Source organism: Poecilia reticulata, linkage group LG7, assembly GCF_000633615.1.
Source record: "Poecilia reticulata strain Guanapo linkage group LG7, Guppy_female_1.0+MT, whole genome shotgun sequence".
NCBI lineage: Eukaryota > Metazoa > Chordata > Actinopteri > Cyprinodontiformes > Poeciliidae > Poecilia > Poecilia reticulata.
In genome coordinates, this window is record NC_024337.1 from 29,650,617 (window position 1) to 29,670,858 (window position 20,242).

At 39.7% G+C, this 20,242-nt stretch overlaps 2 protein-coding genes across 29 annotated transcripts in view; one reads left to right on the forward strand and one right to left on the reverse strand.

The window, feature by feature from the left end:
• The first annotated feature begins 45 nt into the window (after positions 1–45).
• On the forward strand, positions 46–14,659 carry chdh (choline dehydrogenase). 2 transcript variants are annotated; one of them, XM_008414812.2, is made up of 11 exons: positions 46–120; positions 2,550–2,658; positions 2,739–2,993; positions 3,125–3,355; positions 4,406–4,572; positions 5,232–5,383; positions 5,521–5,650; positions 6,760–6,894; positions 8,218–8,360; positions 11,112–11,214; positions 11,298–14,659. In XM_008414812.2, exons 2-11 carry the CDS (start codon positions 2,576–2,578, stop codon positions 11,714–11,716), a joined length of 1,818 nt encoding a protein of 605 aa, XP_008413034.1. In that variant the 5' UTR covers positions 46–120; positions 2,550–2,575; the 3' UTR covers positions 11,717–14,659. The 2 variants fall into 2 exon arrangements, with proteins under 2 accessions (XP_008413034.1, XP_017161194.1); XM_017305705.1 differs by having other exon boundaries at positions 103–120; positions 2,431–2,658.
• A 2,830-nt stretch (positions 14,660–17,489) lies between these two features.
• cacna1db (calcium channel, voltage-dependent, L type, alpha 1D subunit, b) overlaps positions 17,490–20,242 on the reverse strand; it is a 77,109-nt gene continuing 74,356 nt past the window's right edge. For all 27 annotated transcript variants that reach the window (XM_017305704.1, XM_008414819.2, XM_008414815.2 and 24 more), the window contains 2 exons: positions 19,502–19,687; positions 17,490–18,674 (listed from right to left, as the gene is read on the reverse strand). In XM_017305704.1, the coding sequence (XP_017161193.1) occupies positions 18,381–18,674; positions 19,502–19,687 (480 nt within the window). In that variant the 3' untranslated portion in view covers positions 17,490–18,380. The remainder of the gene's footprint in view (positions 18,675–19,501; positions 19,688–20,242) is intronic.

A 20,242-nucleotide genomic window follows, 5' to 3' on the forward strand; every position in this document is an offset into this window, starting at 1 on the left:
TGCAACGCTCTCTGTCATAAAACTGTGCAGAACAAGAGAAAAACCAGCAGACTTAACCACGCCCACTCACTTTTGTTTTTTTTCTTCTTTTTTTCTCATGAGCGACAGTCGAGAGCTAAGGTAAGGGTTAAACACACATAAAAAAAAGCTTCTTAGCATGACAGACAATGATGCATTTTTATGTAGGTGGGTAGGAAACGTCTCTGACTGTTTCATCTTGATTAAACGGAGTTTCTGGATTCACATGCAGCGGTTTTCCCTTAACATCGAGCAGAAGCAGCTAACTAGCTGTTTCACTGTTTTTCTAGGCAAAGTTAGGAGTTTAATCTGTAAAACTGTCACGATGATGCGGTCACCAGTACTTTAGACACTACTCAATATTTTAAAGCACTTTCGTCGATATTCAAAAACGTTTAAAACCTTTAAAAAAAAAGTGCGTTTATCAAATACATGATGTAAGACCCATCGATTATGTAGGACTAAAGACTGGTAATAAATGCATTTAGGAGCAAAAATAGATAATGGAAACTTTAAGCAGTAGTGTTTGAATCTTAGTACAGAAATGTTTTTGCACATTCATGTTATCAGTGGAGTTAGCGTGCTGTCATTGAGTGTTAAATAACCAGTTTTTAACAATAAAGCACACTCAGGAAAGTAACTGTCTTGATCCGCGTTTCACCGCCACCTTTGAACTAAACGCTGTAAATAGAAGCAGTCGGTCTGTGTTGCCATGTCTGAACAGAGGATCAGGTCTGCGCACACTAAACAAAAGAGGGTCTTAGCACAATGCATTGAACTTATGCGGTTACAATTGTTACATTAATTATGTGCTTCTATTAAAAAGACAAACAAAAAAATAACCCTTGGTCAGTTATTTAACTTGCACTGAATTTGTGGTGAATGTTGTTTACATTGTATATCATAGAAGAGGAACTACTAGAGATGCTCCGACTTGAATCATCCAATTTTACATTGATTGGTAATCAGCAGATCATGCACTGAACAATCAAAAATGTTTATTAAATGCATCAAAACTAACAGCTTCTATGTCAAAATTATGTCTACTATTGAAAAGGGAATTGAATTAGGATATTTATAGATGGTTCAAATATACTTCTACATCGAACTGATCTAAATTTAACCAAAAGCATAGACATTACACTTGAATTTCATCAAGGTTTGCTTTGGTACTTTTTGAGGAATAATCTTTTAAGTGTCTTTTTATTTTCATTCCAAACTTTTAAATCACCCAAATAAGCTGCAGCACCTTTTCAACCTTTAAAGTTTGACTATTTAGAAAAACTGGAATCAGTCACAGTCAGCCGACCTAAAGAAAAACCAAATGTGGTCAATTCTGAGTGAAATTTGATGGTAAAGGGAAACATTTATAACAGTGTTATGCCTTCATAATGACGTTCTCTTGCATCACATCTGATGAAAATTAATGCAAACAAAAAACAATGAATGCAACTTGGATACTAAGTTTAGTAACTGAGTTTTGAAGTAGCGCTTTAAAATTTACCTCACGTCTATGACCACATCTGATAACACTAAAATTTGCTGATAAAGGAGTTTTGCACCTAAAGCTAGCCTTTACGTCAATCATGTGAAACCATTGGGTTTTAAAATAATACATAATGGAAAAGTACTCCCATTACGTATCATTTAACCAATGTACGTTCATTGGTCAAAATAACTGGTTTCCTGTTTCAACTCTGTTTCAGTTTTACACTCACCTTCTGTCCTCTGCTAAATAATCATCATTGTAATGTACAGTTCATAAAGGAAGGCCTGTATGATCAGCTCACTCAAAGTGCAGTTATTTGAATAATAATCGCACTCTATTTCCTGTAAATTCTGACATCGGTATGTCACTTCTACAGAAACTGAAAAGCCCAAACCCACACAGAGTAATCCCACAAGACGTCAAAGTCTAATTTTCTTATCCTTAATGGCAGAATAAGTAAAAACTAACTGGAGGTGTGTTGGAGGCCTTACACAATCTACCAGAGGCAGCTACTGTACTTGAAACATGTCCAAAACTAACATGATACTGAATTTATTTGCTTTAAGCTCCTCAGTACTTGGAATAAGCAGACCTGGCAACTTCATTCTGCAATTAAATATTTGCAAGACCAGACAGTTTATTGCAGGTGCTGTAAATTTTAGTGCAGTCAGCCTGCTTGCAACACAGTATCACATATGGTGAAATAATTGTATATGTTTGACAGAAACGGCTGAATGATGCCTCAAAGAGAACCATGATGACAAATCCATTACTCAGCATTAGTAACAAATGTGTGACGGTTTGTCATGTATCATTATTTTAGCCGGTAGTAATACCAGAACAATAGATATAGGCAAAAACTCTGACAAATGCTGACTGTTGGGAAAAAGCCTTATGCTTCACTTGGTTTTTCTATCTGGCAGGTCTGTACTTGAAGAAATCCCCGCCACGTGTTTCAACTCTGTTTCAGAGTTCAGAGTACAACCGCTGGCAGATACTCACCTTCTGTCCTCTGCTAAATAATCATCATTGTAATGTACAGTTCATAAAGGAAGGGTACCCCCCAAAATGTCATCTTTGGCCATGATGGGCCAAGCAGGAGCACAGAGACTCGCGGCAGGAACCTGGAGAAGATTCATGAAGGACAGCAGGTGCTTTCTTGACGCACTTTTTCAGAAGAAATGGTCAAATATACGGGACTTTCTTTTTAACCTCTCCTGCTGTATTGCAGATGTTTCACTACCTCAGCTTCTCACCGGAACGCTTCATCCTCACCTGCAGCCAATCAGAAAACCCCGTCCTATAGCTACGTGGTTGTTGGGGCAGGGTCAGCAGGTTGCGTCCTCGCCAATCGCCTGACAGAAGACGCCCAGGAGTCCGTGTGTCTGTTGGAGGCCGGACCCAAGGACAAGTGGCTGGGAAGCTCCCGACTCTCGTGGAAGATCCACATGCCAGCCGCGCTGACCTACAACCTCTGTGATGACAAGTACAGTGATTGAGTCCAAATTTAAGCAGTTAAATCATCCTGGCTGATAAACGTTTGTTTTGATAATAATTCGGAGCTCAGAATTTTCTTTTAAATGTCCCGCTGCTGCATTTCTTTCCACTCCTCCTCAGGTATAACTGGTTCTACCACACGTTACCTCAGGCCCACATGGACAACAGGGTGCTGTACTGGCCCAGGGGTCGAGTCTGGGGAGGGTCCTCCTCACTTAATGCCATGGTTTACATCCGTGGGCACGCAGAGGACTACAACCGCTGGCAGAGAGAGGGTGCAGAGGGATGGGACTATGAGCATTGTCTGCCTTACTTCAGAAAAGCTCAGTGCCATGAACTGGGAGAAAACAGGTAGTTCAAATGGCTTTATTTATTTTGTAAATTACTTTTTATTTGCATAAGTCTGATAGAATCTAAGGATGGGCGATATGATCTTTTATCACAAAGTGACAATGCATTTTTTAAAAAATCCATCTTTTTTTTTTGTTTATTGGCTATAAATCTTTACCCTTACGCAATCAAAGCCACACAAACATGAGACTACTTTAAAAATAAAACTTACCCTTCATCAAAAAGACGACTCCACTACATAGGTCACAGCAGCTATTGGAGCTGTGCTAGTAGACAGTATGAAATAATAGTGTTTATTCGTAATTGGCAGACATTAATTGAACATGTATCTTTGCTGTCATAGAACCAGCAATGGGAAAATAGTTTGAACAATAAAAGTCTGAACAATACTATCAGTTTTCTAGGATTATAAACTTGAAACTCCGCTTCATGTTTTAAACTCTGATTCACATTTTATTCCAGACGCCGCTTGTTTAAGCTGCAGTCACACTGTTGCCACCTGCGCTGGTGTGTGTCTGAAAATCAGCTTTACGAGGCTGCAAATGAGAAGAAATGTGAGACACTTTCTGAAGCAGCAGGTCTTGTCCTGTCTGAAGAACTATGTGTGTTGTTTATGATGCGTCCTTTATTCTTGAGATAAAGCGTTTAGTGTGGACTGACTAGGTTATTTTTTGTGATGTCACAGTTTGGTTTAGTTATTCTTTTCTTAATATTCACCTGACTCTCTTTGGCTGAAATGACCGGCCTTTATTCACAGTCATAGAATGACCCAGGACTGTGCATAAACTATTAATTTAACTAATTAGTAAATATGTCCAACTTAAAGCAATTATCATTCTGAGGTGAGTGAATCTTCATCCAATCTTCATACATAGCATATGCTAAGTAGCTCTGTTATTATCAACATTAATAAGACAATTGTCTAGCATTAATGAACACGTTGCAGCGGAGGTGCTTTTATGATAATCCCACACTTCCTGCTGGAGTTTGAAACCTACTAAGCATTTGTGAGATATTGTAACATTGTGTTTTTCCATCTTTGTACTGCAGGTACAGAGGTGGCAGCGGTCCTCTTCAAGTGTCCAGAGGAAAGACCAATCATCCCCTGCACAAGGCTTTTATCTACGCAGGCCAGCAGGCAGGATATCCGTTCACTGATGACATGAATGGATACCAGCAGGAAGGTGTTGGCTGGATGGACATGACCATCTACCAAGGTGACAGAAACAGAGAGGAAAACACTTGAGGTTTAACAGATATGATGGAAAGAAGAGTTAAAGACTGCATTGGTGGCATTGAGATCAGGTTAACTAACAAATGAGTCTAACTATATTTCTTGTAATTTTATTACGGATGCTTAATTATTTAATAATCACCCCAAATATCTGAACATCTAATCCAATATGGTGCTTATGTACATTGTCAAATATCTGAACATCTAATCCAATATGGTGCTTATGTACATTGTCTCCTTTAGCACATTAGTAAGACGGAAAACTTGCCAATGCCGAGATTATAAATGCTGTGAAAACCTTCAAGATCATCAGAAAACTGAATTGAAATGCTGAAATAATGTGTACTCAGTGAGAAAAAAAAAACTCATGATTTTTGATAACCAAGTTCAAATGTTAAATATGATCCTATATTCTTTGTCTGTTCCGCTTTAATTGCTAATGCTGAAATGTTAGAAAATATCAGTTAATTGGCCACAACTGAAAACCAAACTTCTAATCTTGAGTTAAAGCAAAATCTTTAGAACTGGGGATTGTACCTTCTCAAAAAACGAGCGCTGAGCTGGGTGTAAAACGTAGATAGCACTAATCTCCTGGATTTTACTGCTCAAATAAATCTTGTCTGAATGAATGCATGTTTCCAGGGAAGAGATGGAGCTCTGCCAGCGCCTACCTCAGACCTGCACTGGGTCGGCCCAATCTGAAGACGGAGGTGCGCTGCATGACCACCAAGATCTTGTTTGATGGGAAGCGTGCTGTGGGGGTGGAGTACGTGCAGAACGGAGAGAAAAAGAGAGTAAGAAGCATGACTCCGTATTACAGTAGATAAAAAAAAAAGATCAAAGATGTTTTTTATTTAAGTCATCGTTACCATTTTTCATGACTTTCCTATTTACAACAGCTCACAGACTCAGTTTTTCCATTATTGTTCAGGTGTTTGCAGATAAAGAAGTGATCTTGAGCGGAGGAGCCATCAATTCCCCTCAGCTTCTCATGCTGTCTGGTGTGGGAAATGCGGACGAACTGAAAGACCTCGGTATTCCCGTCATTCAGCACTTGCCAGGTGCGTGAAGTTTAAAAAGTCTGTTGACATTGGGATGGATGCATTGTCTGCTGGAGATTAGATCTTATTGCACGTGGGATTTTGAATCACTGTTTGACCTTTTCGTGTCTTGGTTGCTGGTTCTGGTGCTGCTGAAGGAGGCAGCTGTTGCACAACCACAGTAACTTTCCAAGCATTTTGTTTTTTTTCTCTTTTTCTAGCAGAAAGTGTTTTTCCAAGTAGGTGACTCAACAACTACTTGGATTGACGATTACCTTCCAAAGAAACTACAGACTAGGAGACTAACAGTTTTGTTTGATGAGGTTAGCATCACAGGAGCACCACAGGGGATTGTACTCTCTCCATTCATTTTCACTGTGTCCACCTCCGACTTAGCCTGGCCATTGCCTCCCCATGCATCAAAAAAAGATGTTGCTTACATCACAGTCTGCACTTTCTCTCACTCGCTTGGATTCTCTCTGCTAGATGTTGTACCAGACCAATCAGGGAACAGAAGAAGTTGTGAACGATGACGTTGATTTTCTGCGCTGTTTTACAATTGTAGTCTGCCTGTAGTTTTTAAATGGCAGCAGAGACAGTCTGCGATGGCCTCGCTTTCACATATTGAATTAACATTAACAGTTGCCTCGTTCGGATCGGCACTTCTCTCTTCGTAGCGGAGGACGGTTGTTTACAGCGCAGACAATTTCCGGTAAGCTTCATAGCCTTGAACTGGCGTATTTCATACGCCATGGGCAAACATTAGCTATTGGAAATTTAAAACGGGAAGCAATCGCTTCTCAATAGTCGAGATCTCAGACTCTCCGTACAAAGCAAGTAGCGTAGAACAACGGGCCTGGTTTTTACCAGGCTACCTCAAACTTCCTGCCAACTCCAGAAATGCTCAGAATGCTTTAAATGAATGTATTTTAAATGAATAAGAAGCTTCTTGAGATACTGAGAATCCTCTCCACTGTCATCGCTGTCAACTGCATAATAACTATTTGAGCAGACTTGCATATTCTGACTTTCAGCAAAAATGTAATAAAGTTATATTTATTGAAGTATTTTTTAATTAGATTCAAATTAAACTGAACAAAAGCTTCTGTCTTCTTCACTCTATTGTTCAGGTGTTGGCAATAATCTGCAGGACCACTTGGAGCTGTACGTCCAGCAGCAGTGCACTCAGCCCATCACCTTGTACAAGGCGCAGAAACCTTTCCACATGATCAAGATTGGCCTCGAGTGGCTCACTCTTTTTACCGGTAACCAAATTCACCTCGCAAACGTATTTATACCCCCTGACGTGTTTACTGTTTTATCACATTACAATTACGCAAAACTTTGATGCACTTTATTGCAGTCGTATGTTAGACGAAACACAAGTAGTTCTTAATGCTGAAGTGGAATTAAAATCATGCACGGTTTTTAGCATTTTGCATTTTGTGCCGATCAGAATCTGAAAAACGATGTGCATTTGCTTTTTCTTCCTTCCATGTTGGCTGAAAATTACGTTTCTACTTCGCGTTTCCAGATTGCGTCTCTGGGTTTTCCATATGGCTTGTGGCAAACCTCTACTGTGACTTGTGCATCAGCAGATTCATGTTTCGCCACCGTGCCTCATATAGAAATAAACAACGAGGAGAGCAAATAGCTCAACCGCTTGAGAGGAAATTATGGATAGAACAACATTCTTATTGGCAGTATTTTAAGTATTTAAAATTAAAAAAAACTAATCAATAGGTATTGATAACAACTGGTATGAAATACTCGTATTGTTCTTCAGCCCAGACCTGGTGAAAACAAAGGTAAGTCACACATTTCAAACTTCTATTTGTAAATGGTTTTGAAAAGTTCTGCTTCATCATTTTGTAATTTTCTTTCCACTGTAGCGCGGTGCACCACTTTGTGCTTTTATGTCTCAAGGAATTTCCAATGCCCTGCAGAAATACATGCATAATAATCCCCTGAAATGTATCTATTTTATAGACGTGTTTCCCAACCCGGGTCCTCAAGGCACACTGTCCCACCTGTTTCAGATGTGTCCCTGCTTGAAACCAACCCTGACTCAGATGTGAAGTTTATCAAAAGCCTAAATTAGCCTCCAGCTAAAACCAGGGGAGCTGAAGCAGAGAAGCACCTAAATTATGCAGAGCGGAGTTGCCTTGAGGATCAGGGTTGGGAAACGTTGCTCTATGGTGTTTCCCCAACATAATAATATTTTTGTTATTTTACCTAAATGTTTTTGTTTTCTTTTACAAAATGAAAAAAAGTAAAACTAAGACACATATATACCCTATATGAACATTTTTTTCAATGTTTCAATGTTTTTCAATGCAATTCGTAGAATTTGCCTCAAAGAGGAGGTGTTTCTATGAAATGTTCTCCGCAGTGACGAAATACACTGATTGACAACTGATTACTGCAGGAAACTACCCTGTGGTTTGGCAATTAGGAACATTAGCTCAGCATGCCAGACATTCAGTTGACAGACTTGCTTTTTTTTTTTATCAGCTTTGTGATTGTGTTGTTTTTTTTTTTTTGTTTTTTTTTTTGTCTCTTTACTTTTCTCAACCTTCTTTCCTCAGGCTACGGAGCTACAGCCCACTTGGAGAGCGGCGGGTTTATCCGCAGTCGACCTCACGTCACACACCCCGACATTCAGTTTCATTTCCTGCCTTCACAAGTTATTGACCACGGCCGAGTTTCCTCAAAGATAGAAGCGTATCAGGTGCGACAAATGACAAATATGCTCTTTTCTTTTTCCACGGCCACGGGCCGCAGTCCGTGCAGCCAAATTTATTCATTACTTTCATTTAGACTGCTATTAATAAACTTCATGCTAACAAGAGGCTGAAGAGACAAAGGAGTGTAAACAGAATTCCCCTTACTGTTCCATGGAAAGTCACATTTAAATCACAAACCCGGCTCTTCAGAGAAATTTCTTTGGAACTGATTCTCTCTTCCAGAGAATTGCACCTGCCAGGAAATAAGAGCCTTACACAACGGGAAAATAGCTGTGGGTTAACTCCGTCTTTCCCTGCCGAAAAATCATTTAAGAGAAAACCTACAAAAGAAAAATAATATCTACAGTGTGAAACTACCTAAAAAGGGGGAAGTTGTTTAAGTCGGGCTGGGCGCATTGATTCAAATAGATACCAAGGTGAGCATTGGTACAGGGTCGATTCAGCTGTCGCAGTGTCTCTTCCAAATGTCCTGCAAATTGCTGAAATTTCCCCAGAGTTCATGCCAAATGCCAGTGCCAAACATCAAGAGCTTACGTTTTTAATCTGATTCCCTGATGTCATACTTTTGTGATGTTTATACTAAAAACATCTGCTCTCTTTCAAATACAATCTGTGTAATTTCCTCATAAGTGCAGCTTCTCTTCAACACTGTCAGTGCAGACGGCGGCTCCTCCCGCGCCCCTCGGCTCCTCGAGGGCTCACTTTGCTCCTCGCCCTCCCTGCTTTGCAGAGGAGAGAATTTATCACTGTGGTAACATCACAAATTTACATAAACACATCAAGGAAGTTCACCCTCTAGTGAACTCCAAGCTACAGAAAACGTTGGTAAAAGTTGATCAGAGATGCAGATTGATTAAACTATTATCTATTCAGGCAGCTGAATAAAATCATACTAGAATTCAGTGATAATTATATGTACTACAAACTAGAAATACGAATATAGGATGAATATGGTCGTCCTTTTGTGTTAACTTAAGGGGAAATGGTCTACCTATTGAGGCTACATACAGTTACAGACAACGCTATCCTAATATTTTTGTTATTTTGTCTAAATATTCATGAAGAGCTTTGCTGCGATGGTCATGAAGGACCTACCTCTCTCAGCAGAACGGTTTTAAGAGTTTATTGAAGACACTTGTCTGATCTCTGTGGAAATAATCCTACTAGTAAAGTTTCCTTGTGAGAAAAAAAACTCTTATCTTGTATGTTCCTCAAAAGTAAAAAAAAAAAAAAAAAAAACTAAGTTGCTTATATTTAGACACAAGTGGGAATCCAGATAGCTTCAAATTGAAAAGAATCACTGAAGAATAACACAGAACTTGTCTCAGATATTGGTGCCAACACGGCTGCAGCTGTGCACAAAGCAGGTCGGACACGTTATCCATGCTTTGCACATCCAGAAACGTTGCAAGTTTGCAGAGCACAAACTCATCCAATCAATTGAAGCACACTGGAACTGTGAATTCAACAAGTTTAAGAGACAATAGAGAAAAAGGAAGCAGTTGTTCTTTGCCTTCTCGGGTACAGCTCACGCTGCGTGGTCAGTGGTGGGGCTCTCCCTTGACACCTCGAGACCATTTGAAGAAGCAGAAAGAGAGATATAATCTGAAAAACATTTGTCTGTCTCAAAGGTGATAAAGTCTCCCTGGTGGTAACATGGAAGCTTGACTGCATCTCATCAGACTCCAAGGCAGCAAGCTAGCAGGTGTGCTGTTACCAACACCGTTTCAGGGGCATTGAAGCCTTTCGGGGTCTCTGTAGCAGCCTCTACCTGAGATTTAAAAACTTTGGATCCGGAGGAAATGGCAAAAATGTTACTTACGGGTTTTATGAACAATTTTCCTATATGAAATGAATAGTATTTTTGTTGACATTAGTGTAAATGGACTGAACTTATATACCGTATTTTCCGCACTAAAAGGTGCACGTAAAAACCTTCAATTTCCTCAAAAGCTGACAGTGCGCCTTATAATCCGGTGCGCCTTATGTATGGACCAATATTGAGCCACAACAGGTAAGCAGCCGCCGACTTCATTTTCCCCCGTAGAAGAAGTGCGTGGTGCATGCTGGGATAGTTGTCAGAACGCTGGTTTTGTTAATAAAGTTTGATAATATATTTAAAGCCAGGGGGGGAGAGGCGGGGGAAGAGAGACAGAGACTGAGACGGCAGCGTGTCGGTTGGTCTGTGTTACCCAGAAAGCAGTTGGGCACAATATCGCAACACCAACACCGTGAGTGAAACAACGACTGGGGCAGCCGACTATATAAAGCACTCGGGGACCACTTCTGTACAAAGAGTACAGAACAAATTGGCAACCCAAACTGATGCATCTATTCTATGTGCCTTATAATGCGGAAAATACAGTAGTGCTTTTCCAATCATTTTGACCACTCAAGGTGCTTTACACTAGAGTCACATTCACATTTGCACTGACAAACTTATGCAACTGGTAGGCAATTTGGGGTTAAGTGCTTTGCCCAGGAGCACATTGACATGTGGAAGCTGGAATCAAACCTACAACCTTCCGATCACAAGACGACTACTCTAGCCATAGAGCCACAGTCACCCCTTGTATTCTAATGTCAACAAACTGTCGGCTTCTTTGTGACTTTTTTGTGCAGTAGAAAGCACTGCGAGAATTATTTTAACTCTATACTGCTACATTCTTTAATATTGTTGTTAGGTGATTAAAAAAACACTTATTTGCCTAAGATTGATTGTTCTTATGTCCTAGGTTCATGTTGGACCAATGAGAAGCACTAGCATCGGCTGGATGAAGCTGAAAAGTCCCAATCCCATGGATCACCCAATTCTCCAGCCAAACTATCTCTCCACTGGTAAGAACCGAAGACGGTTGCTTGACTGAAATAGATCAGAAGATAAAACAGAATCATGTGTGTTTTCTATCTGATCTTTGCAGATATCGATGTGTGGGAATTCAGGGAGTGTGTCAAACTGTCCAGAGAAATTTTCGCTCAGAGTGCCTTCGACCCGTTCCGCGGCCCCGAGGTCCAGCCCGGTCTCCAGGTCCAGTCGGACGCCGACATTGACGCCTTCGTCCGCCGGAAGGCCGACAGCGCCTACCACCCGTCCTGCACCTGCAAAATGGGCTCCGCCTCCGATCCGACGGCGGTGGTGGACTCGAGGGCTCGCGTCCTCGGTCTGGAGCGACTGCGGGTGGTCGACGCGTCCATCATGCCCAGCATCGTGAGCGGGAACCTGAACGCCCCTACCATCATGATGGCGGAGAAGGCAGCCGACGTGATCAGAGGTCGCCCTCCTCTGGTGGAGCCCGGGGTCCCAGTGTACCGGCCCCCGACGCTCGAAACGCAGAGATGATCGGCCGATTCGGTGATTTAACTATAACGACCTCTGAGATGGGAACGCCAGGGAATTTAATCAACAAAAATCAAAAAATGTGACTTAGTTTTGTTTAACCTATGATTCGCTTACACTCTTTTTCAACTCCACAAATAACCCTTTGCGTTGAAGTGAAGGATTTAGCATGAAGTTTGATATGCTAAATATCAAACTCCATGATATGTTAGTGTGTTTGTCCAACAAACATCATACATCACTCTAAACGTAGACATTATTACAGCCTGCCACATAGCAGCTGTGCAGTAAATGCAAATTGCTCTTTGCAGAATCTAAACAGTACCTGGCAGAGCCTTGTCAACTGAACACTTGCTCAGTTTTTCTTTGTATAAATCTTACTAATGCATGAGGACGTAAGGGGAATGTTGTTTGCACCAACAACATGGTTCATCTCAACTTCACCCTATCCACAGCTTGAATTGTTTTAAGTTAAAGTATTACAGAGCAACATGTGAAACACTAACAAAACAAAAACCAGACCCTAAGCCATTTGGTTCAGCTTGAAATATTATCGTCACGTTAATTATGATTTGCTGCCTCTCTGCACTTTAGCTGCAGAACCTTGCAGCTAAAGTGCAGAGGTTCTGTCTTTTCTCTTGTCTACAGCTTCCTTCCTGCAAACCTGCAGCTGTTCAGTTAAGCTCATTTCAATAGGTGTGTTTGCACACTGATCAAGTTAACAGGAAGGCAATCGCTGCTGAGTTTCTGTTTGAGTTAACCTTATCTCAAAAAAGGGACGTTTTCAATGCAAGACATTCGCCAGAGTGCTCGCACTGTTGCTTTTGTGTTTAGAGAAAGATTAGGGCTGATTAGATTGGCCCGCGAGGCTGCCTACATCAGCATTTTTTATTTGAGAAAACCTGGAACAACACCTGTTTTCTGGCATAAGTCATAAAGATATCTTTTTTTTTACCGAAAAAAACCCAAAAGCTATAAAATATAAATAAAACATATATAAAAGTCAAAAAGGAAGCAACTTAAGATTTTGCGAACAAAAATAACTGCCTTTTTCAGTCTCTACCACTAGCAGATCTGTTTACACTAAAGTACAAGAGTTGTTTTTTTTTTGTTTGTTTGTTTTTTTTCTAGATTGCAGCTGTTGCATTTTAGGGCAAAGAAGCAGTTAAAGGGCAAATACCATTTTTACATATTTCCCTTCTCAATTGTCTTCAATTCATTTCAGTGCATTTTTATACCACCTGCTCACAACAAATTTGGTCTCAAGGCTCTGTTCTTCTCTTTGCTTTTAATAGTTAATTTCATTTCAAAATTAAAATATATATATAGGTGGGGGGAAAAAAGTGAAGAAACTGCATCTGAAAGCTACAGAAGAGTAGTGTTGTTGATACTTTTGGAGCACAGAACTGCTGCATTAATGCTTGCCATAATATTCATTCAAGACAAAAGTAGGAAAGTGTAGCTCTTTAGCTCAAAGCTCGCAAGCTAAAAAGTAAAGATTTATGTCATACAAGTCGAAACCTCTTTACGTGGATGAGGAGAACGCTGTTCGCTGCCGTAGAGTTCGCTCACATTTCACGCGCTACAGTAAAAATGCCGACTGCGTCGTTTTTCTGAGTCTCCGAAAAGTGCAAATGCCTCCATTCCACATTTTTATTTCAGGTCAGACAAAAATATTTCCTTCCGCGATTGCCTTGAGAGATTTCCACAATGGTTGTGCCCGTTTTACTGATCATGACTCAAAAGGTCCTTTTTACGTTTCAGGAAAATGTTTTGACATTCCTGATCCACTTTGGAAAAGAATAGAAAACCCATTTAATGTTTGTCATAGTTTTCAATATCTAAAATGCAACATTTGCCCTTTAAAGTCAGCAGTTCTCCTCGACTTGCTCCGGACCATTGCACAACATGCAGAGCACTTAACTGCACATTCATGTTGAGTGTTTGTTCTTGTTTACCTCGACTGACCGGTAAACCTTTATGTAGTTTTTTTTGCTCCCAAGTGGCTCAGGCTCAACCTAAGATGTTTTTAAACTATGCAGTAATATTAACAGCTAAATATCAAACATGGCGAATTATGTTTAAAATACACCTTGTTTCTCTACACTAACAAACTTAAAAATCCCAAGTACACGTTAAATAAACTATCTTTTTTATTGTTTTTGTGATGATTATCTTGTTAAAATTCATAAATGACTGATAAGGAAAATTAAGGTTTTTAAATAACATAAATATAATAAAAGAAATAGTGCCTTTGAGATTATTATATGGTCACGTCTGTGTTAGTATCAAAGAATTTGTGATTGAAGTTGATGCATATTTGATGCTTTTTATATCTTCACTAATGTTTTAAGTATTGAATTAAGTCAATTAATCTGTATGATAAGCTACAATGGATCTTATTTTCTACAATGACCTGTAACTGTGTTAAATTGTGTTTCTTTCTTAATTATGCGTACTGAGACAGTTATTATTTACACTACAATGCACTGTTGTGCAATGATGCATTAATCAACGTTTAATTTTTTTTCTGAAGGAGTAAACATGTGAATCAGGAAAGGACATTTTATGTTAATATATCAAAGCTTTTCTTTATTGTATTTTTTCTGCATTGATTGTCAACAAGCCGTCCTGACCTCGTCCTCTTTATTCAGCAATTATTACAAAAATCAGCAGGTGCGTCGTCATTTCAGGCAAAAAAATTCAAATGTACAAAACAAGGATGTTGCTTCTGTTGGTACAAAATCTAGAAGGTACTAATTATTATGCTACAAAGTAGATAAAGACAACTTTTTGAGTGTTTTATACACAAATAGGTAGAAAGCAGAAATCTTCAAGTTAGTTCTTACAAACACTATACAAATTGTTGTTTTTTTTTACAACCTTTTACAGACTTCTGTAAAGCAGTGGCGAAGTAGAAAAAATAAAGCTGAGTTGCACAACCAAGCTTCGTGTTCTTTGTCACTTTATCTTCTGATAAAACCAAATTGTTGATGTATTCAGACACCTGTACTATAAATTTTCTTCTATAAGTGGATGACATTTGACAATTGGACTGTGACAGCTAATATTTTGGTTGATTAAAAAAACTGAACAAGGAAGAAACAGCTGCTAACGTCCTGTGATAGGCTGGTGACCCAAGACACCTCAGACAGGTTTGGAAAGAGAATGAATGAACTGCAGCTATTTAAGTAAATGTTTACCATGTACGCTTGATCATCTTAATACGTTCTTGAAAGTTCTCGCTGGAAACGTAAGCTTTCAAAAGTCAGGATTATTCTCCTGTTGGTTCAAGACAAACTCTGACTCATGGTCTTTAAGCTCTTTTCGCGTCTGTTCAACCTCAGATGAGCAATGACACATGACGATATTTGATTTTCCAAGCAGTTTGCTTGTCTGTACTGTTCAAGAATGTGTTAACATAATCCTAAAAAATGAAAGACATCATGAATAAGTTTTAGTTTCTGACTAATGATTCAAGGGATTATTTCTGTACTTAAAAGAACTCCATAGTGTATCTTAGGTAAGTAAAGTTGCCTTTAAAAATGTCTTTTTATAGAAAGATGTTTTAATATGCAATGGTAACATTAAAATGTTCCCACTATCAGGGTAAAGGTAATGATTTGGGCATTTTTATAGCCTCAGTACTTGGATACTTAAGTCACTGCTAAATCTTGGATTATTCTGAAAACAATGATCAACACCATAAAAAAAAGTGAAGCGATTCCAATGAATCAATGAGTATAAATGGATTAGTCAAAGTCCAGATCTCAAGTTGATTGAAATGTTTTCAGGACCTTATAGAAGTTATTGCATAATTTGATTTCTGCAAATATTGATGGGCTTAATAAATCATGTAATGAGAGTGGCCAAAACTCCTATAGATTATAAAACAGCTTAAAAAGAAGATACAGAAATGCAAGTTACTACAGCTACACGTCATCCTATTTGTTTCACACTGACTTTTGCAACACGGTAAAGGTTTTTGTTAGATAAATATTAAGTTTCATTGTGGCATGTGTTGCTTTCATCTGAGGTTTTAACTGAAACATGTGGACCAGGTGAGGTCACTAAATATTAGTTAAATTACTTTTTAATATCAACTGTCTTCTGTGTTGTTTTCCCCCATTACTGCTATTCAATCGTAGAAAAACAAAAAAAAGTCATGTCCTAATCCACCCAAGTAGTTTTAGAATTAGTTTCAATTTTAATGTGGTTATAAAATAAGTTAGTCCCTGTTGTTTACGTACAGTATGTGTGTGTGTGTCTCCTGTGGTGAAGTGTGTGTAGCTGCGCACAGCAATCCCTTTTTTTGGATTGGTCGTATCAGTAAAGAAGCCCTTTGATTGCACACATTGCCATGCACAGTCCAGAGCCGATAGCCGCAAGTTGACCTGAAGTTATTGTAGTTTGCCAGTGCGTAGCACAACATGCTGGCCGAAGTTATAGCAAATACTCAGAAAGTCGAGCCTCAGGTCACCCTGGAGCTGTGTGGTTCTCTTCTCTCTTCACAGATGTGTTTGTATGTGAAACTGCCTTTAGAAAAAAGCTTCACAGAGAACATGCAAGGCTGAGATAGATGGATGGATGAGCTCACCCCCAGAAAATGTTCAACACGGAGACAGATTTTTTTATACGTGTGCTTCATCGCATGTGAGAGCTATTCCACCCGATTTCACTGCCGGTCAACAATCTGACTCCTATTAAAAAAAAGAAAGTACAGTGTGTGAAACAGTGTTGAAGTGAAACTCTTGTAGCTGTGGAGGCGATACTGAATTGTTTCCGGTTAAAAATAGGTGGGAGTAAAAGAGTCGCATGCCTCAAGATCTGGTAAAATGGTTTACATTTAAGCCTTTTCTCATAATAAACTCAACTAAAATCCTTTTGGGATGATTTCTGGGAAAGTGACAAATTGCATATTTTCGGACGCCGGAGACGGCAAAAGCCGTTTTCTTAAACCGTTTCATGATTTTTGTTAGGCTTTCCACACAAATCTGCATAAAGGTCGGGCAGGAAAGCACATAGAGCGGAAGGATATGCCTGAGGACAAAGTCGTTAATTACTGATATGTAATTTCCTCCTCAAATAAAAAATAAGAGAACAATGTTTAACCCTAAACTTTTAACCCTCAGCAGCTTGATTTGAATATAGAGTCCTTAGCAAAAGCATACATGCCCCTTGAATCTTTTCACAATTTGTCACATTACAGCCACAACCTTTGACAGGTTCTACAGGGATATTATGTAAAGTAACGCATGAAAATGAATGAAAACTGTAAAGCCAACATTCTGTAGACTCTGTTTCTGTTGTAAATACAGCTGCTGCGCTTCGCTTCCTTTAGCTTTGTACGTATAGAAACTGAAATCTAAGTCATTGCTTATTTAACATTGGGTTTAACTGCATTATTATGTCATCATTTGATGTCTCTGTCAGAGGGAAGTTTGTGCCAACACACTGAAGTTTTTTTCCCCCAGAGGAATGATTTCAGTTGCGCAAAGATCCAGACGGTTTCACATTCAGATCTGATTTATGATTCTTTTTCCACCCTGCGGTTTCTAAGCCTTGACTCTGACCTGTTCATTAGCGATTGTCTTATAAGATCTCATTTTGCCCAAGATATTAATAAACCTGACTGATTTTCACCTAACACTGCTTGACAAATAAATTTTTTCCACAATTGGTCAACCCATTAACTGGAGGCAACCTGTTTTACTTGATTTTATTTAGGGTGTCAATGTAAAAGGGGTGGAAATCGAATGCACAACATACTTGTAAATGACGAACACAAATTTATTTTATTCCTTCCTGTTTCCAAATATGCACGGTTTTGTTAGTCTATCAAGTAAAATCACAGTAAACTACGCCGAGGTGTGTGGTTCTAATGAGGTTCTTCTAATGAGGTTCTAATGTGGTTCTAATGTGACCAAATAAGGAAAAGGTGAAAGAGGCGTGGCGACTTTCACAAGGCACCGTCTCAGCTGCTCCTGCTTTGGTTCCCTCCAATTCAGACAAGCAAACAAAAATATATGTTTTCATCAGTTCTGACCAATGAGGGGTAAAATCACACATTTTATACACATAAAATGCAACTAATTTCAGGAATCCTTGGAAAACCAATCAGTTTTTGACATCTGAACTGCAAACCAGGCAGAAAGATTTAGAAACGCTTAGCCGTCTAAAACTATTTACACAGCAGTAGAATAGAAGTCTATTTCATTTTCCTGCTTGTGTGTGCAGGTGGTGAGTGGTGGCACATTTGTTTTTGTTGTGTTGGCTCCTCATGTAGTAAACAATGTGATTTATGGCCTTGTGTAATCCTCACTAAAGCCGAGTTATGTCATCCTCAGAATCTAAAACCCAAAGTTTTAAGGTTTTAGCCAACTGACGTCAATTAGGAAAATACAAAACAAGTTTTAACGACTGGCCTGCCTTCCGGGAAGCTGGCGTGTAGATGCATGTCTCCTTAATTCTTTTACAGCAGGTTTTCTTTGTTTGTTTTTTTATAACCATGTGTCCGCTTTAGCTGCAATCTACTAAGCAGAAAAAGAAAACAAGGCACTTTGCTCTCGCGTTTATCCCTGTTTCTAATTTTCTGTTCTCCACAGGGCCTGCTGAGACATTCCCCATACGTTCAATGAAACTAGACAGAGTCCGCGGTGAGTCGCTGCTATAGAGAAGTGATGCATATCATCTCGTCCGTTAGGTCCTCCTCACACTTCACGGCCACGTATTGCTCCTCGTCGCTGTAGTCCCTCTGGTGCGCGTTGGCGAGTGGCGAGTCGGAGCCGACGCTTTCCGTCCCCGCCACGTCGCCGTTGCCCATGCTGCCGTTCAGCAGGTTGCTGGCAGCGCTCTCCATCTCGTCGATGGTCATCTCGCAGGCGTCAGCGATCTCGTGTTTGGCCGCTGTCACAAACTTGGGGTCCCTGGCGTATTTCCCGAGACCTTCAGAGATCAGGACCTGAGGAGGGATGAGGGAGAAACGGAAGATCATGATAATAATATTAAAAGACAGTTTAAAAAAAACAAAACTAAAATAAAATCAGATCAGAAGGCGAGAATGTGTGAAAGCAGCTAAGACAAACCAAAATGGAACTAATTAAATAGCTGAATTATCAAGATTACTGAGGACGACAGCTGATTGTTGGATGGACAGAATGCAAAGATGAGAAACTCATAAGAACCAGCAGCCATTTTTGTCATTTTATGTAATAAATTATCCTTCAGTAACGATTAAACCATGACTGGATAATGATAGTAACTCTGCTTTAGGATGTACATACAAAAAACTAAGTTTTCATAACTACATGGTCCAAATTGACATTTTTAGCAATTTTATAATCTAGAAGCAGCAATTGATAAAAAAACTGAATAAGGTAGAAACAGCTGCTAACGTCCTGCAATAGGCTGGTGACCCAAGACACCTCTTTACTGTAGGACGGGTTTGGAAAGAGAACGAATGAACGGCAGCTATTTAAGTAAATGTTTACCTACAAGTAGGTATGAGATTTGACCAGGCCATTCCAACACATGGATAAGCTTTTATGCCTTTTGTCAATCTGAATGGATGTTTAGGGTTTCTAGCCTGCTGGAAGGTGGACCACACTGACACATTTTAGACTCTGATAGATTTTATTCCAGCATTGTCCTGAATTTAGCTCCATTCATTTTTCAGTCAACTCAAGAAAGGCACAATGCTGCCACCACTGTCCTTCACTAAAGGGAAAGTGTGTTTTCAAGTCACCTGCTGGCCAAAGCTGAGCAACATTAAGTTACTGATTTACTCACAGCCTCCACCAGACTGCTAGCGCTGCCTCTGTTTTGCAGGAAGTGTGAGCAGCTTTCTGCGGGTAGCTGCAGCCGTGACGGTGAGTGGCTGCGGCTGGGCAGGCCGTCCTGGCAGTCGGTGTACCAAGAACTCCTCTTCACAGCCCCAGGGATGCTGCCCACACTGCCAGTGCTGCGCCAGTCCACCTGAACACACACACTACACACTTTAGCCTTGACGAAAACCGCGAGGCAACCGCAGGGACTGGGTTTTTCTTTTAGCAACAGCCAAAAACATAAGTTAATAATACTATTTAGTTTCAATGTATGAATAAAGAAGTGATGAGTTTTTGTTACAGTTTGAATTTCTAAAACTCATGAGTTCCCTGGCTGTTTTTAAGGCATTGTTTTCAGGGCATCTACAGGTTTTAGCATGTCAAATTTAAGTCTTTTTAAGACCTTTTTAATGCCATCTTAAATTAAGTTTAAGACCTAATAGAATATAAATCTAGGGACTGGTCAAGCGTAGCAAAAAGTGTGAAATTTCCTGGGTTTGTTTGTGGCTCTTGGCAGCACTTTTTGTGCTTCTCACACTGGATACAGCGCTGTACAAAAATTTACGGATAGACAGAAAAAAGCTAGCTAGCTAGCAAGTGTGCATTAGCAGCTAGGTACTGGCAGCCTCATCCACCTCAAATCACAGAACGCAATACGGACGACACAAGTCACAGGAAATTCCATGTATGAGATGAAAAAGTCCCA